General features: G+C 46.8%; 1 protein-coding gene across 1 annotated transcript; it reads right to left on the reverse strand.

Annotated features, from left to right (window-relative positions):
* Nucleotides 1-3,326: 3,326 nt before the first annotated feature.
* On the reverse strand, nt 3,327-19,882 carry PSMC6 (proteasome 26S subunit, ATPase 6). Its single transcript, XM_035099849.2, has 14 exons — nt 19,725-19,882; nt 16,281-16,360; nt 15,981-16,020; nt 15,608-15,660; nt 14,712-14,779; nt 13,239-13,353; nt 12,294-12,381; nt 11,095-11,156; nt 10,862-10,985; nt 9,924-9,985; nt 8,260-8,380; nt 6,803-6,883; nt 5,324-5,395; nt 3,327-3,820 (listed from the first exon to the last, which is right to left on the reverse strand). Exons 1-14 carry the CDS (start codon nt 19,807-19,809, stop codon nt 3,702-3,704), a joined length of 1,170 nt encoding a protein of 389 aa, XP_034955740.2. The 5' UTR covers nt 19,810-19,882; the 3' UTR covers nt 3,327-3,701.
* Nucleotides 19,883-26,705: the final 6,823 nt, after the last annotated feature.

Below are 26,705 nucleotides of genomic sequence, written 5' to 3' on the forward strand. Positions count from 1 at the left end.
CTGGTTATACAAAAAAAGGGGGGGAAGCTATCAGAACCTCTGGTCTAGGTGAAGTTATGGCCCCTCTGCTTTTATTGTTTATTTCATTTTATACCACCGTTTTCTCGAGGTGGTGTGCATGCTTCTCCACCCACTCTCATTTAATCCCCCGCAACAACCCTGTGAGGTAGGTTAGGCTGAGAGGCAGCGGCTGACCCAAGGTCACCTACTGAGCTACATGGCCGAGGGGGGATTCGAACCCTGGTCTCCCAGGTCCTAGTCTGACAACACTTCAACCACCACCACCACCGCGGGCTTCATAAAGAGCTGGAGACGCAGCTCAGGGGCCTGAAGTGTGAACCAGGCAATTGAGTGTCACTGTCGCCTCGCATCATTCCTGCACTCGCTAACTGATTTTAATGTCATATTTTTGTTTTCCCGGAACCCGCCTAGGCAAGGAACAAATGGGCAGTCGAGCAAGCCATTCTCGGACCCATGCCTCCTTTGTGAAAACTACTTTAAAAGGTTGTTGTAAACTTTGCAAAAATAACATACGGACCACCTGGTAGCCATTGAATAGCCTTATCCTGCCTGAATTCGCCTAATATCTGTGTTTTTATTATGTTTTTATCATTGACATTCTGTAATATGTTTTTTAATGTTGTACACCGCCCTGGAATCTTTTGATAAAGGGTGGTATATAAATTGACTAAATATTATCCTATATAATAATGTCCAAGATGTCCCTGCGTCCAAGCTGTCCCGTGTGTCCCTGGGTCACTGCGCATGTGCCCCAGGGATACAGGGATTGGACAGCAGAGACTGCGCGCGCGCACTCTCCCCCCCCCTCTGCCTCCTCCAACCGCCGCTCCTGCCGGACACCGCCCTCACTGCAGGGCACGTCAGGGAAGCGAGGGTGGAGGCCGGTGAAGGCCTCCTCACAACCCTCCCTGGCCGTGAGGAGCGGCGGTTGGAGGAGGCAGGGGGGGGGGGAGAGTGTGCGCGTCCTTCCTGTCGGCGGCTGGGGGAGAGGAACGGAGGAGGAGAACGCAGTGCTTTCTCCTCCTCCGTTCCTGTCCCCCTGCCGCCAACAGCAAGGACAGGTCCCAGGGTTCGGAGAAGCGCTGCGCAAGCGCTTCTCCGAACCCTGGGATGTCTCCTTGCTGTCGGCGGCTACGGGAGAGGAACGGAGGAGGAGAACGCAGCGCTTTCTCCTCCTCCGTTCCTGTCCCCCTGCCGCCGACAGCAAGGACAGGTCCCAGGGTTCGGAGAAGCGCTGCACAAGCGCTTCTCCGAACCCTGGGATGTCTTTTTCCTGTCGGCGGCTGCGGGAGAGGAACGGAGGAGGAGAACGCAGCGCTTTCTCCTCCTCCGTTCCTGTCCCCCTGCCGCCAACAGCAAGGACAGGTCCCAGGGTTCGGAGAAGCGCTGCACAAGCGCCTCTCCGAACTCCAGGATATTCTAGCGCCCGTTATTAAACGGGCTGAAATACACTAGTTAACTATAATCTTGTAAAGGGGACCTCGGCTCCTGAACACCTTGGGAGCCAAATGTTCCGGGGCGGCTTCCGCAGCTTCTGATTGACTGCAGGAACCTTGGTTGCCGAACTGTTTCAGGAATCGAACAGACTCCTGGAACGGATTAAGTTCGGGAACCAAGGTTCCACTGTACAAGTTCAATAAATAAAAAATAATGCAGCGAATTTATTTAACTATGTGTGAACACAGGTTCTTCCTTTTCTCTCCTGGCTCTTCCCACATTTGGCCCCATCAAATCCTACCGGTAGTATGGTACCAAAGGGAGACCCAACCCAACAACCCCTAACTATTCACTTTCCCCCATATGTATCCGTTGCCCTCGTTACAACGGCTTCCGCTTGTTCCAGAGATCAAACCCAGTCCGATTTCAGCATCCCAATGCCAAGGACTCTCCATATATTCCTCTCGCCCGTTTCCATCATCCATGCTTTTCCGCGCACAATTCAGGGCAGCAAATATAGGTCACTTCATGGCCCACAGGCTGGATCCCAGCCAAGCAGCTCAGCCAAGCAGTTTGCCTGCCTTAACAAACACACAACCCTTCATTTTTGGTGTGTTTTAACAACTTGCTTTGTCTCAGTTGCATCTGTGGTAACATACACAGAAAATAAGTCCCAGAATTCACCAACGCTGCCCTTTCAGTCTCTACTCAAGCATTGAAAACTGATTATATTTACCTTTTTATCTTTTGTGCGCCTTTTTCGCCCTCTTTTTCAGTTTCTTCATCACTTTATTTTCTATAACTGAAATTCTTTTAATTTTGTTTTTTTTTAAAAAAACATTGGAAATGGCTTTTAGATGAACAATTATGCAGCTATGAAACAATGTGATTTTTAAAAGACATCTGAAAGCAGGGAAATTTTTAGCATTTGATGTATTGTCTTGTTACTGATTTTTGTTGGGAGCTGTGGTAACGCAGTCAGAATAATATATTTATAATTAATATCTATATACATAAAAATGTAAAAATCGTGAAATTCCGTTCGACACTTTTCTCCGTAACCGCTTGACCGATCGTCCTGAAATTTTGACACAACGATCCAGGCCACTCCTAGAGCGTTGTTGGGGGCAAAAATCCATCAAATCGCACACCTGCCCAGGTACAGACCTGCTTTTCCACCAAGTCAAACAGCGCCCTCAAGTGGCGTAGTACCCTCCTCCAACCCCTCCCTTCCTGTGAAATCTAAGCCACACCCACAAACCAAATGACATCATCATCAACCAAGCAACTGAATCCACGAAGACGGCCATTATCCAGGCCTTTGTTTTAGGCCCCTGACAGGCCCGGAGGGGGGGGACCCACAGCAACGCACTTGGGGGCACAGCAAGGGGTTTTTACTTTACCATTGAACCAACATTGCCAAGTGGAGGTCGGGGCCTGCGGGGGGGGGGGGGTTGCCACAGACCGCAGCACGGCCTTTGAATTATGTAGGCCCCTACACTGCAAGGGGTTTTTACTTTACAATTTAGCACCACTACCCCCCAAAAATCCACAAGACAAAAATAAATATGACTTATTTTATGGGTATGTCTTATTTTAAGAGAAACAACTGATTGTAAGCCTCTGTGTCTTTTTTTTAAATAAAAAAACAACCATTCACTTTCTCTCCCCAGTTTAAGTCAGGAGTGCCTGGCGTGCTATGGTCCATGGGGTCACGAAGAGTCGGACACGACTAAACAACAAACAATAGTATAAAGAAAATGAAGGTGTTTTCAGATTTTGAACACGATGCTTGTAAGTTGTATCATGAGGGGCCAAAGACCACTCTGCTCTAAAGTAAACTGTGGAAAAAAACAGACGAAGGAGGCTGGATTTAAACAAGTTTTATTTAACTCTTCAAAGGGTGGGGGGGAGTTAAATGATATAAAATAAGAAATGCACTGTCTTACAATCTGCTGCACCAAAACCAGCTGTATGTTTCCGTAAGGTTCTTGTACGAGGACACCTTTCGCTCTGCGCTTAAGAATGGGACTGTAACAAAGGCCATGTTGGTTTCAGGGTGCCCCCATGAGCTTCCCAGCAGCAGGAGCACCACTAATACAAACAGCCGGCGAGCTGGCTGGCACAATGCAGACACTTGTAATAAAAACACACAATCAAGGGACACTTTTGCTTCTCATTTCACCTATCAAGCCCCGTATTTCCCATGCAGTCTCAGCCAGCCGTTAACCACGTGGTCATGCTTAGATGGGCTTGTAGTCCAACTTAGACTCCAGCTTCTTGGAGTCGGCAACTTTCCTAACGGCCTTCATGAAGTCCTCCTGCACCACGAAGTCATGATCGGCACGGATGGCAAACATCCCTGCAAAGACACAAGAGTTTGGGAATCAAACCATCAGAGAGAAGGAAAGGGCGCAATCTGGCTTGTGCAGGCAACTCTGTGCGCTTCATAGAATCATAGAGTTGGAAGAGACCACAAGGGCCATCCAGTCCAACCCCCTGCCAAGCAGGAAACACCATCAAAGCATTCTTGACATATGCCTGTCAAGCCTCTGCTGAAAGACCTCCAAAGAAGGAGACTCCACCACACTCCCTGGTAGCAAATTCCACTGCTGAACAGCTCTTACTGTCAGGAAGTTCTTCCTAATGTTTAGGTGGAATCTTCTTCAGTTTTAACTGCAATGTTACAATCGCAATCCAGACCCTACAAGCATGTTAAGGCTCCCCTTCATGAGCTACAGCAGATGGAGGCCATGCATAAGCTCCTCCTTCCATACTGTGACACATCATGAATCATTTGAACTTTATCGTCAGTCTCCAAGGGATCAGGAAAATGGAAAGCGATGTCACACAAGCAAAAAGGCTTTGCGCCAGAAAGTTCTAAATTTGAATCTGATTCGGTGAACTCTAAATCTAAAACACTGTCCAAAATGTACCGACTCCTCCTTGACTGGGAAGTCCAGGAGGAGGAGGAGGAGGTCAAATTGGCAATGAGAAAATGGGCCCAGGATTTGGGGCAAAACCTGTGGAAGGTGAACTGGAAATTCACAGCTTCCTGCACCCTGAGAGAGAACTTCCAGAAAATGTTTCATCGGTGGTATCTGACACCCTGGGAGCTCTCTAAAATGTACAAACCTGTCTCTAGCATTTGCTGGAGATGTAAAGAATAAATAGGCACAATGTTTCACGTGTGGTGGAGGTGTAGGAAAATAGAAAGCTTAAAGAAAGCTAAATACAGTATTGTTTTTTTAAAAAAACAACAACCAGAAGCCTTCCTACTGGGACTCATAGATCTGGCTATTCCCAAGAACATTAGAGAGGTTTCCTTTATACCACAGTTGCCGCCAGGATGCTTATTGCATCAAATTGGAAAAGTGACAATGTTCCTTCTAAGACAGAATGGATTAAAAAACTGGTTGAATATGCGGAGTTGGAAAAATGAAAAATAAACCAAAACACGTATTCATTTCTAAGTGGGAAGTAGTTAAAATATACCTGAAAAATAATTGTCACAGTCTAAACTCTGTTGTAGCATTCGAATAACATCTGTTGTAGTTGGTAGTTAAGAATCGAGACCATAGAGAATTGAATACTTATTTATACTTTTGGCTTTGATAACAATCAGAAAAGTTTTGGCAATAAGTTAACAAATATGTGAAATATGGAATGGATGGGAAGCAAGAAGCAAGTAAGAAGACATTCTTTATTCTATTCTATTAGATTCCCCCCCACCCCCCTTTCTTTGCTTTGTTTTTATATTTTTGCATTAATGGATGATGAAGAATGTTTCTTTTGTTTATTTCAATTAAGCAAATAAAATTGTATAAAAAAGGAAAGTGATGTCACAAAGATCTCGTTTCCTTACCTGCTTCAGTGCAAACGTTTCTCAGATCGGCACCATTAAAACCATCGGAAAGCTTCACAATTGCTTCGTAATCTATAAAAGAAGAATTCCTAGGTCAATGGGAATTGTGGACAAAGAGCAAAAACCTGTTGCAAAAATCAGAACTCTTTGCTTCTGACTGACACAGCAGTCCTGATGTGTGAACAAGCCAGCCAGGACGGCTCTGCCCTGCCTCCACATTCAGAGGCAGCAAAGCTTCTGAATCCCAGTTGCTGGAAACCACAGCAGGGGAGTGTCGCTCGTGCGCTCGGATCCTGTTTGCGGGTTTCCCATAGGCACCTGGGTGGCCCCTGTGAGAACAGGAGGCTGGACTACATCGGCCACTGGCCTGATCCAGCAGGCTCATCTTACTCCCACCCATTCATCGTTTTATTTGCATGCCGTCTTTCCATAATTAAAACCCTGCTCAACGGTGGCTCACAACATGAACAAAAGTAACATGATTCAAAACGCAACAGAAGTATTCATAAACTATAAATAAAACATTGAAAAGTACACAATCAAATCGAACCATCTCCACATTAATCAAAATAAAGACATAAAAAATCCAATACAGTGGAACCTTGGTTCCCGAACGGCTTAGCTGACGAACAAATTGGCTCCTGAACACCGCAAGCCTGGAAGTACGTGTTCTGGTTTGCGAATGTTTTTTGGAAGCCGAATGTCCATTTCGGCTGTCGGCATTGTTTCCAGGGCCAATCCGCCAATCAGAAGCTGTGCCTTGGTTTTCGAACGTTTTGGAAGTCAAATGGACTTCCAGAATAGATTGAGTTCAAGAACAAAGGTACCACTGTATAAAAAACAGCAATAGCATCCCCCCCAACCCCCCCAAAACCAAGCAATACGACACTCAAAGAGTCCGTTTAGCAGCCTCAGTTTTTGTAGCTGGAGTTCACAAGAGAGATCAGGAGCAGGTCAGACAACCTGATACAACATACTATTCATTATGCCACCATAACAAAATGTTTTTTCGGCTGTGCCAGCTTCACTATTCCATCAGCACTAAAAATAAGTGTGGGTTGGTATGGCGCAATGCACGAGCGGGAAACAGATATGGCTGGTGGGCCCCGAGGACCAAGTTCATCAAGCCCTTCTGGCTGGCCAGCTGTCAATTGCCTGATGTCCGCAATGGGGGAACTCCCAGAACAGATCTGGGCAGAATGGGGGGGGGGGCGCAGTTCCAACATCCTTCTGTGAACAGGACAACTTTCACTGGATACAACCCAAATAATTTTGTGGCAACTTAAAGAGCAACAAATTTATGATGACACCAATTTTCGTGGACTGTAGTTATGAAGGTGTGCTATAAAATTTTGCTGCAGGAGACCAAGCTGGCTAATTCCCTGGAAATTTACAATCTGATACAGGAAACAGACTTGAATATGCAGAGCAAAGCACAGCCCCCCTCCCAGATGAATCCGTGAAGCCCTGGGGACTTACCTATTTCCCCATGTTTCGTTATAGGTCCGGCATGGATCTTCAGGATGTCTAACCTGGCCTGTTCATTTGGCAAGTCAATATCTAGAGGGGGGGGGAACTATGTTAATTTCGAAAGGTAAGCAAGCCAATGGGAGGCACAGACTGACGCTCCCCTACAGAAACTCGTACTCACACAAGATAATGACAAAAATTTACCGCCAGCATACAAATCAGTATGGCTACCGTGTTTCTCATATTATAAGTCATGTCTTATAATCTTTTTTTCTCAAGAAAATAAGCCTATGGCTTATTTTCGGGGGGTGTCTTATTATTTTTTTAAAAAATTACAGTATGGTACCTCCCCTGTCCGGCGCCCGGAACTGGCTGCTGCTGCGCTGCTGGGCGCGTTGTCGGCGCTTCAGCAGGGCACGCTGCTGGGTCCCGCCGGGTCGGGGCTTCACGCGGCGCGCGCTGAGGCTCTTGCCGGATCCCGGCTCGGAGCAGCGCGCGCTGCGGCTCTTGCTGCGTCCCGCAGCGCCAGCGCCAAGCGCCAACCCAGCAGCGGGACCGGCGGGGACCTGCAGCGCACGCGACAGGAAGAGGAGGGACCAGCGAGTGGCAGCCGCGGCGGCCAATGAAGGCTCGGCCGGGTGTTTTTTGTCGTTGTAGCTGCGTCCCGCTGCGTCCCTCCTCTTCCTGTCGCGGCTGCTGCGCGCGTTGTCGGTGCTTCAGCAGGGCATGCTGCTGGGTCCCGCCGGGTCGGGGCTTCACGCGGCGCGCGCTGAGGCTCTTGCCGGGTCTCGCCGCCGGGTCGGGGCTCGGAGCAGCGCGCGCTGCGGCTCTTGCTGCGTCCCGCCGCCGGGTCAGCGCTTGGCACGGTGCATGCTGCTGGACATTTTGGAGGGGCAGCAGCAGCTGATTCCAGGCGCTTACAGGCATCTTCCTCTTCCATGGCGCCATCCAGACCTGCTCCCACCACTACGGCTTATTTTTGGGGTATGTCTTATATTTCTTCAACTCAGGAAAATCCTGCCATGGCTTATTTTGTAGGGATGACTTAAAATATGAGAAACACGGTAACCTGACCCAAAAATACCCACCCACCCCACTCACACATGAAAACAAAGACCATTATAGCCAATCACAAATGAACAACCACATCCTTGGCCAACCCCAATTTCTTTCACCATCAAAAGAACACAAGCGAATAAAGGAGTACCAACACAAACAAAGCTGACATCAAGCCCTACATATATTAAGCAAAACAGAAACATCGTCACCTACTCTCACCCCCATCCACCCTCCCACCCCCTATCTACCTCGTTTTCCCTCTTTCATCTTAGTGTCTTAACGAATGAAACTGATTTGCAAAAACGATACATGTTAAAATATGAGAGACACTGCACACACCTTTGTAATTCGAGAAATCTTTAATAAAAAATATTTTTTAAAAAAAAGAAAAAGAAACTCATACTCACGGATTTTCCTGTCCAGTCTTCCAGGGCGCAACAATGCCGGATCCAGAGTATCTGGTCTGTTTGTAGCCATTATCATTTTAACTCTATGCAGAGTATCAAATCCGTCCATTTGGTTCAGCAACTGGAACACGTCGTGAGAAAACAAAAGCTTTGGTTAATCGGCAAAGAACATGCCCCACCGAGCGGGCTGAGAAGAGCAGTGTGGTACAGCATCTGTGCAGCAGGTCCCAGGTTCAGGCTGGGAATAATCCCTGGCTGAAATCCTGTAGAGCTGCTGCCAGTCTGAACTACTGAGCTGAACAGACGAATAGTCTGACTCGGTACAAGGCAGCTTCCTATCAGAGCTGCTGTTCTGAAACCCTTCTTTTTTGTGTATAATTTTTATTACAGTTTTCTATTTTACAATTTAAAATACTCATTAAACTACCTTAAAATGTCAGTGACTTCCCTTCTTTCCATGGTTCAATTTGCATATCATAAATCCCTGCATATTTTACATAAACTAAACCAGGCACGTCCAACAGGTAGATCGTGATCTAACAGCTTTTGTCTCCCCTAATAAAAGCTCCACATTTTTGCCCTGCACCCCCAAAAACGGTCCTTCCTCCTCCCTAGAAAAGTTCAACAACATTGACTTGGACCCCCCAAAACAGGGCTTTCCTTCCTAAAAAAAAGTTCAACTTTAACCTGAACCCCCCAAAGTGGGTAGATCACTGCTAGTTTTTAACTCTGTTAGTAGATCGCAGTCTCTTGGGAGTTGGCCACCCCTGAACTAAACCATTCGGTATTCCATTAATACACCCATCAAAACTTGTTTACACTGTTGGAATTTATCTTACTGCTGCCAACGTTTTCAATTGTACACAGTTTCCCTCCCCCAGTATACTCAACAAACATTTTATGTTCTGCAATAATAATACCAATACCAATAATAACTTATTACTTATACCCCATCCCTATGGCCAGGCCTCCCCAGCCACTCTGGGTGGCTCCCAACAGAATATTAAAAACACAATAAAACATCAAACATAAAAAAACTTCCCTAAACTAGGCTGCCTTCAGTTGTCTTCTAACTAGAATTAGTTCTTATAAACCAGGCACCCCCAAACTGCGGCCCTCCAGATGTTTTGGCCTACAACTCCCATGATCCCTAGCTAACAGGACCAGTGGCCGGGGAAGATGGGAATTGTAGTCCAAAACATATGGAGGGCCGAAGTTTGGGGGTGCCTGTTATAAACCCATGGAAACCGGCAATGGAGACATGGCCTTAGGATCCAGGAGAACGGTGGCTCTATCGTTTACTCCGAAAGAAGACGGGTGAAGGTTCTAGTCTTGGACATGGTTCTAGTCCAAGGTTCTAGTCTAGACATGGAGATGGGAGTGCATTTCAGGCACAGAATGGTTGCCTTGTGCCAGAAGCTGTTCGCTACGTGCAGCTTTTGGTGTTGTCTACTTCCAAGGAAAAGACCGCCTCACATAAAGGATTTCAGGAGGCACCACGTGCTGAACAGCTGCAAACAATTTCAACACCAGGCAGTCACTGTTCAGCTATTTCATCTTAGCAACTGATCCTTAAGTCTCACATTTTTTGCTGCCTGCCTAGGATTACAAGGACGTTTGTGTACACGTGAAAGACGGCCGGCTCCAGTTCAGAGAAGCGTTACCTCCATTAGAGTTCTCTGAATTTCTCTGTCAGCTGAGGTGCCCTCCGAGAAACGACGGCCACCTAAGGAGAAAGTCAGTGGGAAAGCAGTGAGACCGTTTCCCTGCCCACCACGCAGGGGGGCTCATCAAACCCTGAAAGGAGCGAGGGGAGTTAAAAAGTCCAAGTTGCAAGCTGAGGTGCAAGGTTTCTGTTTAGAATCTAGGCAAAAGGAAAGAACAGAAAAGGGGTTTTGAATGGTTCCCTTCAAGAAATGCTCATCACTCAAAAGCAACTTCTGGGTAACAGAAGGTCTTGGGGAAGCATTACCTTTCTCAGATACTTACCCGAGTAAATTAGTTTTACTTTCAGGCCCTGCCCCACTGACATACTGTATTATGCTCCAAGTAAACAGCTCCAGCCTTTGAAAGTGGACGGCATAGTACAGTACAGTTGCTAGTGGTCAGGTGCCAGAAGACACCGCAAGGTGGATTTTTTTTTGGAGGGGGGGGATCTTTTTTCAGCCCAAGTTTCCATCACGGGTAAACTTTTGGGGCCACATTCCAGTGGTGTGGCCAGAGGCAAAAGTGGGTTTGTCTTTTTACAATAGCCTACTACACCCAAGCCATGCAGAATCCAGGCAAGGGGCGTTATCACAGTGCAAGGACAGGCAAAAGCCCTCGAGGAAGAGGGCAAATCAGGACTTGCGAGGAGTGTGGCATCTGACACGAGGGATAGTCTGGGGAAGGGTCCTGAGGACCAGAGAGGGGACTGGCCACTGGGGTTAAGGGCCTCCACATCTGCTCTTGTGTGTTTGGTGTGAAGGCTTTTGGCACAGAAAGTTGTATCAGCCACATTGCACATAGGCAAAGTGCATTACAGGTAAGCAGAGCAGTTCTTTGGGCAGGTGATCGGGGGGGGGGGGCTTGATGGGCTTCTTGTTGAGCTACTCAGCCTTACCGATAGCGTCAATTTCATCCATGAAAATGATGCAGGGCTGGTGATCCCTGGCGTAGTTGAACATCTCTCGGATCAACCGGGCACTTTCGCCAATGTATTTGTCCACAATGGAACTAGACACCACCTGCGGAAAGTTGTTACAGGTAGCATGAGTGGGGGTGGGGGTGGCGGCTGCAGATCAAACAGGTCTGCTTTAAGATTCTGGAAAGGAATCTTAAAAGAAATTGTTTTACCTTTAAGAAATTGCAGTCCAGCTGGCTGGCAACAGCTCTGGCCAAGAGAGTTTTCCCTGTACCTGCATGGGCGATACACTGAGGTCGCATCAAGAAGTAGTGGAAACAAGTGGCAAAAGGTAGACATTTAAACAAACGTACAAAGCGATATCATGTTACAGGTGCAGTGTAGGCCTTGGACCAGAGAGACCCATGCTCAAAATTTCCATTCATGCCCTCCGGGTGAGCCTGCCCCTTAATCAAGTCTGCCCGTTAAACTTTATCAGTCCTGTGTTATAGGGTTTAAGACTTTCTATCATGTTCAACTGGCCTTCTGGACTGTGACTACCTTTAATTATGTTTTTCTGCCTCTGCTATTCCTGTGAGAAGAATGGATATGTTGTTTGGGTTTTAAAACTTGTGTTATTGGAATGTTTTAAAATAAATAAACAAAAGCTCCCAGGACGGTTCATCCCACCCCCCCCTCTCTCAGCATGGTCTACCCCCCAAGACTGAGCTAGCCCTGAGGGACAGCACAGTTGGTAGAGCAAGAGATTCTCAGGGCCATGGGTTCGAGCCTCATGCTGGGCGAAAGATTCCTGCACTGCAGGGGATTGGACTAGATCAGTGTTTGCCAAACTAGGGTCTCCAGCTGTTTTCGAACTACAATTCCAATCATCCCTGCCCAGTGGTCTTGCTAGCTAGGGAAGATGGGAGTTAGTCCAAAAACAGCTGGAGACCCAAGTTTGGGAAACACTGGACTAGATTATCCTCGTGGTCCCAACTCTAAGATTCTATGAAGATTGTTATGAAGAGAAAAGGGGAAAACTCGTGTTTGCTATTATGAGCTCATGGGACAATAGAGGCACAACTGCTATGCATTTTTCATTTTTGTTTTTTTTACAGTCAAGCTATGTATAAATTCTACGGAACAATGGGATTAAAAATGTATAGAATAATGGGATTCAAACAGCATTTCAAAAGGGATTCAAAGAGACTAAATTACTGCATTATTTGTACAGGGCTGGAAAAACTTCAACAATGCTGTTGTTTAAAACGTAACACCTCCATTTCAGTACTTTATCTGCTGGCTCCTAAAAATGTGACCCACCCCCCCACCCCACCCACCGCTACTTGAAGGAATATTGCCACAGAGCAGTTGATACGGAATCATACTGCTTGTTCAGCAGTCAAGAGGCAAGCAAACCAAGGACACCAACCTGGTGGGCCATACAGCAAGCAGCCTTTGGGAGGTATAATCCCCACACGTTGGAACAATTCTGGATTTGTCAGTGGTAACTCTATAACCTGCGAAGAGAAGTAACAAAATGTGCCTTGGATTCAAAACAGAAGGTATACAAAGGCCTGGTTCACGTTAATGCTGAACTATGGTTTTATCAAGTCATAGTTTATTGAACCATGGTTTGTTTGATCACTGAAACATAGCTTCACCGTGGGTTGCTTGCCAATCTACAAATCAAAACCTGAAACCATGTTGTTGTGGTTTTGCTGGTTTACAAACCTTGGCTGGTTTTCACTATGTCTGAACCTGCCACCCTTCCCTAACCATGATTTGTCTGGCCACCTCAAAGGCAGGTAGGAAAACTGTGGGACAATTTTGTGCCAACTAATAGTTTTGTTAAAGAAACCATGGTTGAAATTTAGTGATATTGTTTGTTCAGCACATTTCCACTGAAATTAATGGGCCTAGCATAGTTTGATTGATTACAATGGGTCTACTCTAAAACTAGGTGAACACATCTCCAAAACAAGTCAATTGTCTGTACTACTTTTTGTTGTATGCAAGACTTTTGTGCAATGCTGTGTAAGTCAACTCGAATATCCTACATAAAACCTGAGCTGCTTTAGGCTCATCAGACAATGTTCTGTGTCGATAAATTGATGGTGGGAGGGGAGTCCACAGCTGGCTAGCAGAAACTAATGCAATTATTTGATCAATGCTGCCCAACTTAGATATCACACCAATCTAGGGTTAAAGGATATCAGGAAAGAGAAGAGGAACTGGTATGACAGCAGAGAAGAACTGTGCATGCTTGTTCCAAAACCCAACGCTGCGACCAAATTGTACCAAAGACTTCTATGTCTTCCCTGCCAGCAAGGTAAACTTATCCATTATTCAGACCAATAACAAAGCAGGCAATTACCTCTCTTAGTTCCCTGATTTGTTCCGACAATCCTCCAATCTCAGAATAAGATACATCTCCAGGATCTTCATGAGACATGTTGTAAACGAGGGGATCAACTTCTCTTGGCAAATATCTAAATTGGAGAAGCCATACCATTGATGCCGTCTGCTGATTTTTAAAGCCCCTCTAAACCAACTTCCCACCTTTCCCCCACCCCCCAGTTTGTAAGCCACATATAAAAGAGAAGATACCCGAGTAAACTGATTTGCCTTGGGAGGTGGGGAAGGCTTGCTCTACATGCTGGGGATATTTAAGCAAGAGGCTGGGTAGCATTCAGCCAGGGACGATGCAGTTGCGTTCTGTCATGGGAGATCTGACACTAAGCAGGAGGAGGGACTGGATAACCCATCTAACTCTATGAGCATGTGCAGGCAAACTAAGGTCCGGGGGCCGGATGCGGCCCAACTGCCTTCTCAATCCGGCCCGCGGACGGTCCGGGAATCAGCGTGTTTTACATTAGGAGAATGTGTCCTTTTATTTAAAATGCATCTCTGGGTTATTTGTGGGGCATAGGAATTCATTCATATTCCCCCCCCCCAAATAATAGTCCAGCCCACCACATGGTCTGAGGAATGGTGGACCAGCCCACGGCTGAAAAAGGTTGCTGACCCCTGTTCTATGAGCCTAGAAAACTAGTAAGTTTTTATTTAACATTGGTTAATATACATACCAGCGGGTTCAGTAACTACTCGTTTTAATGGGGGTGGGGGTCTCTTCATGTCATCTTTGCAAATATTAAAAAACCATCAACAAATTTTACAGCTATTTTTAATACCTTCTGTGATGCTAACTAAGATTAGCACTTGGTTTAAACTCATGGTATTTCCCCCTGTGTCTGGTATTACTAGTTGCAATGGGCATCCAATAATCATGAGCTATCTGGCATCTCTACACAACCACACACGGATAAGGCCTGCATTAGGAATACTGTGCTTCCAAGATTTAAATGGTGTTATTGAAAACATTTTTTGAGCTGAGTGCAAAAATAATAATATTGTAATTTATACTCAATGTTACCCTGTTCACCAAATATGCTTTATATCCTACTTTTATTCCCGGATTGGCACACCAAGTGCTACGACACACTGAGTTTTTATAGAAAACTGGTTCTGCTTTCCGTTCTGATGGCCACCGTACCAAATCAAGATGCCAAAGGAAGCAGGTGCAAGCCAATGCTTCAATATTCTTGGAAATTTAATCAAGAAAATACTCCATCTTAGCCCTTGGTCTAGAATGCCCAGTTCTGTTTCTGCACCGAGAGCAAGTGAGACTTTGAAACACAGATTTATTAATTTTTTTTAAAAAAAGACCCATTAAAAAAGGGTATTTATAGCCACTAAATGCTTCTGTGGCCCATACTTTGCAGTAGCTCCACTGCAGGCTTCCTCCATCACACTCTCCCCTCCCGCCCACTTGATGAGAAGACCTTACCTCATAATAGTTAGGGTGGTCATATCCAGTGCAACTCTTGTCCCAGGCTTCAGCTTACTTTTATCCAACTGAATGCAAAAGGAAAGGAGGCAATTGTTAAGATTTGGAAAGCTTAGTGTAGAAGTTGTTTCTTATGGTGCTGTCAGAAACCGACAGCTCCGATCACACTAGTAATCGGGCACTGTCAGCTCCAGAGTTGAATCCAAACCAAATGAGATGACTCGCCAGCTTTCTGATATGAACTGGCCCCATTTTACAGATCTTACTCTCTGAAGTTGTATGAAATCAAAGCCAATTAAAGTATCAAGGGGTGGTGTTCAGGGCAGGGATAGTAACCCATCACGACAATATCTCTCCCAGCCCACACTTTCATAAGCAATTTACAGCACTCACCAAAGGGAAGAAGGAACTGAGTGTCAAAAAGACATGTTTGCCCACACATATGTTACAGCCCTAAAAGTCTGTGCACTTCTGAGTTATGATATTAGAGTAAAAGGGTAAAGGGCAAAGGGGCCCCTGACCATCAGGTCCAGTCGTGTCCGACTCTGGGGTTGCGGCGCTCATCTCGCTCTATAGGCCGAGGGAGCCAGCGTTTGTCCGCAGACAGCTTCCGGGTCATGTGGCCAGCATGACAAAGCTGCTTCTGGCGAACCAGAGCAGCGCACGGAAACGCCGTTTACCTTCCCGCCGGAGGGTAGCACTTTGATGTGCTTTCGAACTGCTAGGTGGGCAGGAGCTGGGACCGAGCAACGGGAGCTCACCCCGTTGCAGGGATTCGAACCGCCGACCTTCTGATCAGCAAGCCCTAGACTCTGTGGTTTAACCCACAGTGCCACCTGGGTCCCTGATATGATATTAGAGACCAAGACCCAAATTCTCAAACACAAGATGCTCACCTGACGACGGCAGCCGACAACATATCTTGGTCCATTTGTTGCTTTGACAATGACTGGAAGCAGCAAAAGAAAGCACATGACAGCATTTTAATTTTTCTGCAATTGTGGCTGCAAAAGGACATGTTGATAAAACATTTTAAAAGCGCTGTATGCGCTAGTGTTGCTGTGCTATTCATACTTGGGTTTTCATTTTGCCTTGTTAAATTATTTTATCAGCGTCCTCTTTTGCCTGCTGCCTTGGGAAGGCAGCATTTGCCTTGAAATGTGGCATAAATGTATCTTACTAAATTAACAAAACAAACATTAAATATACCAGTAAATTAATACAACAATCATTAAATAGACTAATAAACATCCCTCTTCTTGAACTCACATTTCTCTTCTGTTAACTGTTTAAGAACCTCACCAACGATCTGTTTAAAAAAATGAAAAAATATTAGAGCTACTGACCAATATCAAGAACCCTGCCTATCTGGGTCCCACGAAGGGACATGAAGTTTATTCACCACAGTACCCTCAAACATTTTGAGTCCAGAACAGCATGTGGAAATCTAATAAACTGTTTAGGGCCCCATAAAAATACACATTTAACCCAAGAAAAACTGGAGATGCTAACACAACCCCCGCAATGGCTCGTTTACTGACACATTCCTATCAATAAATAAACACTCACCTGTCCAACACTCTGCAAAGCCTTGAGGTCATTTTCAGATTTTTCATACTGCTTGGTGAGCTCCTTCAGCTGTTCCCTTACTACAGACAAAAAACAATGAAAAAGCTTGTGATGCATGTTCTAAATCAGTGCTCTATCTTTCCTCTCGGACAAAATGATCACACAGGGGCTATAAAATGTTGTTTTCAGACGTGCACAAGGCAGAATAGAAAGTGCACTTCTTTATACATTGATCCCCCCGATCAAATAAACGTGGCAGAATGACCCTCAAAGATGCTTTCTAACCAATGTGTGCTGTGATCCTGCGCACACTTAGGTGAAAGTAAGTTCTACTGGAAAAGAAAGCAAGGCAGGACAAGGGAACCTGTGCCCCCCCCCCACCGTGTGGCACCCAGCTGGGCCAATGGTCAGGGATGCTGGAAGTTTGGGCCCAGCAACAAGGGGAGGACCACAGGTTCTCCCCCTACCCCTGCCGTTCAAAAGGTACTAAACAGACTGGAACAGATGGAGCTTTAGCAGCAAATGTCTTTCTCTGCTTTCCTTTGGACCACATCAGTGGGGTCGAGAGTGGGGTCTTGTTGCCAGGACCTCCATACACACTGCCCAGGCTAATGTCCCAAAGAGGTCACTTTGGTGCTGCAAATGCCGTAAAAACAATGCAGGACGCAGCAGTTACAAGTTACTGGTCTCTGCAACCACAACAGGTGCTGTGATTCTCCAGCGGTTTGACTTCACCTCCAGAGGCACACTCCATTGTCTCTTGAGGCAGACAGATGCCAACAGCAAGCCTCCCCCCCCTCCACCTTTCCATGCTAAGTGAGAGCACATAGGGGGCCTCTCAACTCTACCTGCTTTTTTTTTTTTTGCTGAAGGGAGGAGCTGGAAAGCAGGGATCTCTCAGAGCATCTCCTCCACCAGGCAGGTCTACCCAAGGTGAAGGCATTCCAAGGGGATCACAGGAAAGTAGGAATTGACCATGTATCCTGAGCCAGACTGCTGCTCCATCTTGCTCAATATTGTCAACAGAGAGTAGCAGTAGCTCTTTGGAGCTTCAGAGTCCTACCTGGAGATACTAGGCATCTAACTCATGAGGCTGTAGAGCAGGCATTCCCAAACTTCGGCCCTCCAGATGTTTTGGACTACAATTCCCATCTTCCCCAACCACTGGTCCTGTTAGCTAGGGATCATGGGAGTGGTAGGCCAAAACATCTGGAGGGCCGCAGTTTGGGGATTCCTGCTGTAGATTCTCCTCCTCTGGAGGTTTTTTAAGCGGAAGTTGGATGGCCAACTGCCATGTATGATCTAGTTGAGATTCCTGCATTGCAAGGGGTTGGACTAGATGGCCTTTGGAGTCCCTTCCAACTCTACATTCTAGAAGTCTATGAGCTCCTGGGAGGGAAATGGCGGGGTTGGAATCATAGAACTGGAAGCAGTCCCCTCTTCCCCCCTCACACAAACAAAACCCACTGCAGTCAACTATAGGCAACCAACCATGCCCTGCCCCCCATCTCTCTCACTGCCAACAAAAATCAATAAATGAATAGAAATAAAACCTGCCCGTGTGACACTGACACAAAAACCTTACACATACACTATATGGAAGAATGAAAGTTTACTATCTCCTCCCCCCCCCCATGTCTCCTTCTCCACCCCTTTCTCCCCCAATGTAAATGGCTGCCTATAACATCGAATGTCTCACGTTGAAAATGAATGATCTGCAGAAAAAACTCTTATCAGCTGGAAGCAGACACTGTAGGTACCTTTGTGACACAAAAAACCTTTAATAAAAACCAAAACAAAGAAGAATCGAAAGGGACCCTGGAGTCATCCAGCCCAACCCTTCAAGACTCTCAACTACCGTAACTCTTCTTATTTTTATTGCCAACAGCAATTGGAAGTAGCTCTCTGAAGCTTCAGAGTCCTACCCGGAGATGCCAGGCATCTAACTGAGGAGCTTGTGGCCTCTGGAGGTTTTCATGGCTGGTTTGAACGGCCACCTGCTGCCACATGTGATGCTAGTTGAGGTTGTGAGGGGGTTGGGCTGGATGACCCTTGAGGTTACCTTCCAACTCTATCAACCTAGGACAGTGGTGGTGAACCTATGGCACACGTGCCAGAGGGGGCACTCAGAGCCCTCTCTGTGGGCATGCGTGCCATCACCCCAGCACAGAGTTTGTAGGGGCAGCATGCATGCCGAGTAGAGCCATGCGTGCAGGAGTAGCTGGGCTGCAGGAGAAACATAAAGACCCCATTCCGCTGTCTTAAAGTGCTTCGGTGCAGAACTGCCAGTAAGCCTGGCAGCATTTTGCTCCTTCCCGCATGAACGGCCTTTAGAAGTGCAAGCTTGCCATCGAATCATAGGCTTGTGGGAAGTTGGAAGGGAACCCGAGGGGATCTCAACTACAGCACCCATGGCAGATGGCCATTCAGCTTCCGCTTCAAAATCTCCCAAGGAAGCATTTCTTGAAGGGAAATCATCCAAATGGCCATGTTGTCTGTGAGCAATTCCCTTTTTGGTGATTTCCCAAACAAGGATAGCCAGTGTGGTGTAGTGGTTAAGAGCGGTAGACTCGTAATCTGGGGAACCGGGTTCGTGTCTCCGCTCCTCCACATGCAGCTGCTGGGTGACCTTGGGCTAGTCACACTTCTCTGAAGTCTCTCAGCCCCACCCACCTCACAGGGTGTCTGTTGTGGGGGAGGAGGGGAAAGGAGATTGTTAGCTGCTTTGAGACTCCTTTGGGTAGTGATAAAGTGGGATATCAAATCCAAACTCTTCTTCTTTTTCTTCTTCTAATGCAAACTTTCACCTTCCAATAGAGAGTTGTTTGTATCGTTGAAAGCTCTGTTACTGTGTTTTTCTTTTAAGACAAAAGATGTTAATGTATGAGTTGTTGTTTTCACCCCATAAACTAAAACCGCAGTACGGTAAAATTGCCATGTTGGCACTTTTGCGATAAATAAGTGGGTTTTGGGTTGCAGTTTGGGCACTTGGTCTCTAAAAGATTCGACATCATTGTCCTAGGTAGAGCTCCTTGGAGGGAAAAGGCGGGGTGGGAGGGACCCCCAAGGGCCATCCATCCTAGCCCCCTTGGGACGTGATGCTAGTTGAGGTTGCGAGGGGGCTGGGCTGGATGACCCTCGGGGGTCCCATCCAACTCTACCATCCTATGGGGCTCCTTGGAGGGGACAGGTGGGGTAGGAGGGACCCCCCAAGGGCCATCCATCCCAGCCCCCTTAGGACGCGGGGCTCCGGGGCAGAAGCCTCCGTAACAACTCTTGTTGTGCTCAGATAGGAAATCCACAAGCCAATAGAGGGATGAGGCGCGGCCTATGAAGCCTTCCCCCCCCCCTTCCCTCTCTGCCTGCCAGGCCCGGCTGTGACGAAGCGGCCCCGCGAGGGAGGCCTCGCTCCCCGACCCCTCCCTCCCCCTCCCGGCCACTCACGCTCCTTGAGGCGCCCGTCGATCTCCTTGTGCTCCAGGAGCTTCTTGCGGTAGTCCTGCAGCGCCTTGTCTCGGGGCTCCGCCATGATGATGATGGTGCCCGATGCGGCTCTCGGCCGGGAGGGGGAGCACTGCGCACGCGCCGACGCCGCGAAGGACGCCGGGAGAGGAAATACACGGAAGAAAGGGAGGGAGGGAAGGCAGGAAGAAAGAAAGGAGGGAGGGGCTTCCTCTCTATGGTTCAGCCGCCGGCCCTAGACTTCCCGCAGCTCTTCGGCAGGTGGTGTTTGAAAAGCTCCACCTGCCGGCTCGGAGGCGACCTTGCGGTTTAACATGAAACCCTGGAAAGAGAGAGGACTTTGAATTTGGAGTAAGAGATAAATGTCTTGATATAAGTAAAAAAAAAAAACTGCTCCTTTTCCCTTATGGAAGAACCCATATAGAGTCCTTTAACAGTCTCTAATGCAAACCCTTTAAGCTTTGTGTATAGATATTAAAGGTAAAGGGACCCCTTATGTCCAGTCTTGACGGACTCTGGGGTTGCGGCGGCGCTCATCTCGCTTTATTGGCTGAGGGAGCAGGCATACAGCTTCCAGGTCATGTGGCTGGCATGACAAAGCCGTTGCTGGCGAAACAGAGCAGCACACGGAAACGCCATTTACCTTCCTGCCGGAGTGGTACCTATTTATCTACTTGTACTTTGAGGTGCTTTCGAACTGCTAGGTTGGCAGGAGCTGGGACCGAGCAACGGGAGCTAACCCCGTCACAGGGATCCGAACCGCCGACCTTCTGATCGGCAAGCCCTAGGATCTGTACCCACAGCGCCACCTGCGTCCCGTATAGATATTTGCATTAGTAGAACACTTGAAAGTCACTTGTAATAAGATGAAGATTTAAAATTGGATTACTAAGAATATAAGGTTTCATGGACGTGCATAAACAAGCACTAAACAATGGAACCAAGAGTGGGAACCAAGTGGAGGGAAGTCAAGCAAAATTATGACTTACAATTTTGTTTATGATGTTTTCTTTTTCTTATGTAGTGTTGTTGTTTTTATTTTTCCTTCTGTCGTTATGTTATTTTTGGAAATTAATAAAATGTTGTTGTTTGTTGTTTAGTCGTGTCCGACTCTTTGTGACCCCATGGACCACAGCACGCCAGGTGCTCCTGTCTTTCACTGCCTCCAGCAGTTTGGTCAAACTCATGTTGGTAGCTTCGAGAACACTGTCCAACCATCTCGTCCTCTGTCATCCCCTTCTCCTTGTGCCCTCCATCTTTCCCAACATCAGGGTCTTTTCCAGGGAGTCCTCTCTTCTCATGAGGTGGCCAAAGTATTGGAGCCTCAGCTTCAGGATCTGTCCTTCCAGTGAGCTGTCGGGGCTGATTTCCTTCAGAATGGATAGGTTTGAATCTGTGTCTGCTTCTCTGGAGCAGCAGAAAACAACCTTTCTCCCTCCTCTATATGACATCCTTTTATATATTTGAACATGGCTATCATATCACCCCTTAACCTTCTATTCTCCAGGCTAAACATACCCAGCTCCCTAAGCCATTCCTCATAAGGCATCGTTTCCAGGCCTTTGACCATTTTGGTTGCCCTCTTCTGGACACGTTCCAGCTTGTCAGTATCCTTCTTGAACTGTGGTGCCCAGAACTGGACACAGTACTCCAGGTGAGGTCTGACCAGAGCAGAATACAGTGGTACTATTACTTCCCTTGATCTAGATGCTATACTACTCCTATTGAGTATAGCATCTATTGAGAACCTTCTTAGGTTCTCACTGGGGTTTCAAAAGCAGTTCCTCCTGGTCATAGTCAAAAGGGCGTTGAAATACGGTAGCTGTTGAAAGCACCCCTCCTTGCATCCCGTAAGCAATTATCTGAGCAATATCATTTTTAGCCATGGAGACCCATTACCTTCAGTAGCTGAGGGCCTCATCAAACCTAAATCTGGCCCTACTTCAGGCATTGCGTCTTCTTCATCGCAGTTATCCTATCAGGCTCTGCCATAAGCCATGCAATGCGCTTCTCTGTGAGCTTACTCTGATGTAAGTCTGGCTGCATTCACTAGGACTTTTTTTTTAAAAAAAAATTGCATGCATTATGCTGTGTGTTAGACACTCCTAATCCCCTGGAATCAGCAAGTGCCGTATATGTGTCAATAAACCGTGCGTCATTTCCAAAAGGAAAACACAGACCCTGAGCAAAGCTAATGGAACATCTGGAATCTCACACTGCTTGGAGATTGGGGTGCCATGCGTTGCAACATTATCCTATTTGTAATCTAGTGGTGCAGCAATGAAACTGCTGGAACATTTGCAATACCTAAGCAGGGTCCAGTCTGGTTACAGAATGGATGGGGTATCCTGTACTCACAGGGTCCAGCCTGTGGGAAACCCGCAAGCAGAATTTGGGCCCAAGGGTTCTCTCTCCTCCTGTGGTTCCCAGCATCTGGTACTCAGAAGCATGTACTGCCTCCTCCATTATGGGTTGCTGTCGCCAACTGGAAAGTGTTTGTAGAATCATAGAGTTGGAAGAGACCACAAGGGCCATCCAGTCCAACCCCCTGCAATGCAGGAATTTTTTTCAAAGGTGGGGCTTGAACCCACGACATGGTTGAAATATTATGCTGATATGCAGCAACGCCTCGGAGCTGTCGCGACTGCGGCCGTGCCTTGCCTTGCCCTCGCCTGCCCTGCCACCCCCTCTCGCCTGCCCGACCCTCCCCGTCCTCTTGCTGCAGAGTTCCAGCATCACAGCGTCACCCAGAGGCACCCACAAATATTAGTTATCCCTCTCTCTATTTCTTCCTTCCTTCCCTCCCTCCCTCTTTCATCCTTAATAAAATATGGGGGGGGGCAGATAAGCCCCACATAGAAAGCCCATCAACATGGGGGGGGTGACTCTTTCAAATATGGTATTTACCAGTAATTGGGGGGGGGGGAGGCACCTAGGCCTCTAGGAGTTGGCTGCTATGCCTAGGAGTAGGACAATTCAAGAAAGCAGAACGATGCATATGCTATGGTAATATATCAATAGAATCGTAGAATTGTAGTCGGAAGGGACCACAAGGGTCATCTAGTCCATAGAATCATAGAATCATAGAGTTGGAAGAGACCACAAGGGCCATCCAGTCCAACCCCCTGCCAAGCAGGAAACACCATCAAAGCATTCTTGACATATGGCTGTCAAGCCTCTGCTTAAAGACCTCCAAAGAACCAGGAGGGGGTGTTCTTCTTGAGAGCTGGGACCCTGAAGAACTGCTGGTGCAATGAGTGTTGCTGTCCTCTGATGTGTGCACACCCTTTGGTTATTTCTCAAAGGTGCATTTCCTGTCTACCTGCTCTATTCTCGGAGCGCCTGAAGCAAGTCATCTCATAAGCATTAGAAAAGCAAGCCCCAAGGAAAAGAGTCGACAACAATAACACAGCAACCACAGTCCAATAAGCCACGGGCAAGATCTACAGTGGCCATGATGCGCCCTGCGTCATAGAGATGGTCCTGTTTGCAGAACCCTGGGAGCGGCACCCTCACAAAACTACAATTCCCAGCACCCTTAAAACTACAGAACTACAGACAGGGCTCCCTTCCAACCCTACCTGAAGATGCTAGGGATGGAACCCGAGACCTTCTGCATGCAAAACATGTGCTCCGCCACTGAGCCACTGCCGTTCCCCTAAGAATACAGTACAGTGTGTGAATTCCTGCTTCTTTTGGGTCATATATATATAGGATACAGCATGCACATTCCAAACTCCTGTATCCCAGACATACAAGTGAAACTCGGAAAATTAGAATATCGTCAAAAAGTGCATTTATTTCAGTAACGGAACTTATTATTTTTTCTTTTTCTTTTTAATTTTTACAAATGCTTTCTTTTGGAAATTCCACAGTAATGAAACAAATAGTTACAAGAATACAAGAATAAACATCGCTGCTATTACATTTCATTAATTACATCCCATTTATAATTGGCCCGCCTAACGACAAATAATTACAATGACAACAAATCAAGGCTTGACATATCTTGCTTTGCGTGTCATGCATCTATCTCATATATTGGTTTCACCTTTCAAGTTGCACTGCTGAAATAAATGCACTTTCCGACGATATTCTAATTTTCCAAGTTTCACCTGTAGATGAAGATATTGAACAACATTCGGCCCGGAATAGAGGCATGGGTTGTTCCCTCCACCTGGAATGACAGGGTTTTATAAATTACTACCCGATAGGTGTGGCTCCCTCCCAACTGGTTGTGTATCCACCTTATGAGAGTTCCTTCTAATCTGCATTTATCCAATATGCAGGTGCCATTGTGAGCTGTCCTTGATAGACCAGCCGGGACATTCACAGTTCTGCTATTAATCATTAACACGCCCTGATGCATCAGCAAATTGGCCCACACAGTTGCGTTTAAGAGCTGATGCAAAGATTGCTCACGCAGCACACAGTCCCCGACATCTCACAATCCCAGGGTGTGCTTTTATCCAATGCTGGTTGCCCAAATTGTGACCCACAACCAAATCCGAGCACCAATTCCACCCTTGTGCTTTATACTAAGTTACCTGTGAGCAAGCTCTTTTGAAATCAGTGGAGTTTACTTCCAACTAAGCAGGCATCCAAAGAATTGATGCTTTTGAATTTTGGTGCTGGAGGAGACTCTTGAGAGTCCCGTGGACTGCAAGATCAAACCTATCCATTCTGAAGGAAATCAGCCCTGAGTGCTCACTGGAAGGACAGATCCTGAAGCTGAGGCTCCAATACTTTGGCCACCTCATGAGAAGAGAAGACTCCCTGGAAAAGACCCTGATGTTGGGAAAGATGGAGGGCACTAGGAGAAGGGGACGGGACGACAGAGGATGAGATGGTTGGACAGTGTTCTTGAAGCTACAAACATGAGTTTGACCAAACTGTGGGAGGCAGTGGAAGACGGGAGTGCCTGGTGTGCTCTGGTCCATGGGGTCACGAAGAGTCGGACACGGCTAAACGACTAAACAACAACAAGAAGCAGGCATAAGATTGGGCAGTAAATGCATGCCAATGTGTCTAGTTACAGGTAGCTCGCCGTGTTGGGTCTGCCATAGTCGAAACAAAATTTAAAAATTCCTCCCAGTAGCACCTTAAAGACCAACTAGGTTTGTCATTGGTATGAGCTTTCGTGTGCATGCACACTTCTTCAGATAGGCCAATGTGTGTCTTCTTAGAATTAGGGTGGCAATTTGATGCATGCTTACACAGGAGGAGATGAGCTTTTGGCCTGATCCTGCAGGCTCTTCTTATGTTCCCCGAAACAGGACCCGAGTCCAACAGCATCTCTCTCCCCACCTGTTTCCCAGCAAAACTGACTCCAAGGGCGGAGTCCCTATCCATCTATACATTTAAAACACCACCATACCATTTTAAACAGGCATGGATCCCCCCAAAGAATCCTGGGACCTGTAGTTTGTTAAACTGTTGTTAGGAGACCTTGTTCCCCCTCCCAGCTCTACAACTTCCAGAGAGTTCCCTGGGAAAAGGGAATGATTGTTCAAACCTCTCTGGAAAGGGAAGGGAATAGGTGTCTCTCAGCAGCTCACCACACCTGTGACCGATGACAACGTCAAACTCAAAGTGCTAGTTTACAAAAAGCTGGGGACCAGTTTAACTATGAGGTCACCTTACCCCACAAATGCCCACTCATTGGGTTTGATCTGCAGAACTGGCCCTGTTACAGGTGCCACGGAATACCTGTTCCACATTTGTAGGAAATAATTTTCCCGTATGGCGGCACCTACACTTTGGAACTCCCTGCTTATTGACATCAGATAGGCACCTTCACTGAACTCTTATTGGCACCTGCTAAAAGCGTTTTTGTTCAGACAAGTCAACCCAATGTTTATATTGAAGATTCCACCCCTCATTTATTGCTGGTGTTAATTTTTGAAATGTTTTGATTGTTTTTCCTAATAATTTTGTTGTTTTATCCTTTTTCCAGACCATTGTTTTATCAGAATGCGGCAACTAGACTGGAGATTGAGAGCGGCCGCCAAGACCATGTAACCCCGGTTCTGAAAGACCTACATTGGCTCCCAGGACGTTTCCGGTCACAATTCAAAGTGTTGGTGCTGACCTTTAAAGCCCTACAGCCTCAGCCCAGTATATCTGAAGGACCACATCATTCTGCCTGGACACTAAGGTCCAGCGCTGAGGGCCTTCTGGCGGTTCCCTCCCTGTGAGAAGGGAGGTTACAGGGAACCAGGCAGAGGGCCTTCTTGGTGGTGGCGCCCGCCCTCCCATCAGATGTCAAAGAAATAAACAACTATCTGACTTTTAGAAGACATCTGAAGGCAGCCCTGTTTAGGGACGTTCTTAATGACTGATGTTTTAATATATTTTTACTATTTTGTTGGATGCCGCTCAGAGTGGAAACCCAGCCAGATGGGTGGGGTATATTTATTTAAGATAAGAACATGGCCCATCTATTTCAGCATCCCCTTCTCACAGAGGCCAACCAGATACGCCTGTGGGAAACCAGGGAGCAGGATTCAAGCACAAGAGCTCTCTCCCCCTTGCTGCGGTTTCCATTCCAACAATTAGTACAGTATTCAGAAGCATTTCCTGCCTCCAACCGTGGCTAGCAGCCATCCATAACCCTTTCTCTTTTAAAGCCATAAATTCCTCCTGGGCTTCTCCCTCCTGAAATAACAATACAACAACAAACAACAACAACAACAACTTTTTATTCTTCTTATTTGTTCCCCACCCATCTGACTGGGTTGCCTACTCTGAGCACAGCTTCCAAAACATATAAAAACATAATAAACCACCAAACATTAAAAACCTCACTCTGTAGGGCTGCCTTCAGATGTCTCCTAAAAGTTGTTTCCTGGACATCTGAATTTACTGCCTTCCCCAGTGCTTCTAATATTGGATAGCTTTTCGTGTCTCTGTAGGAAATGTATACTGTACTATAGTTTGCATTCTACAATTTCCATTCCTATT

Source organism: Zootoca vivipara, chromosome 1 (assembly GCF_963506605.1).
Source record: "Zootoca vivipara chromosome 1, rZooViv1.1, whole genome shotgun sequence".
Lineage (NCBI taxonomy): Eukaryota > Metazoa > Chordata > Lepidosauria > Squamata > Lacertidae > Zootoca > Zootoca vivipara.

What these genes read in the sequence shown, in the direction of transcription:
- PSMC6 (XM_035099849.2), bottom strand. Translation starts at nt 19,809, where the DNA reads ATGGCGGAGCCCCGAGACAAGGCGCTGCAGGACTACCGCAAGAAGCTC. An exon ending in AAGACTGGACAGGAAAATCC is followed by an intron (nt 6,884 to 8,259) that starts GTGAGTATGAGT and finishes CCCCCCCTCTAG; the next exon opens with ATATTGACTTGCCAAATGAA. An exon ending in AAACGTTTGCACTGAAGCAG is followed by an intron (nt 3,821 to 5,323) that starts GTAAGGAAACGA and finishes GTGTCTTTGCAG; the next exon opens with GGATGTTTGCCATCCGTGCC.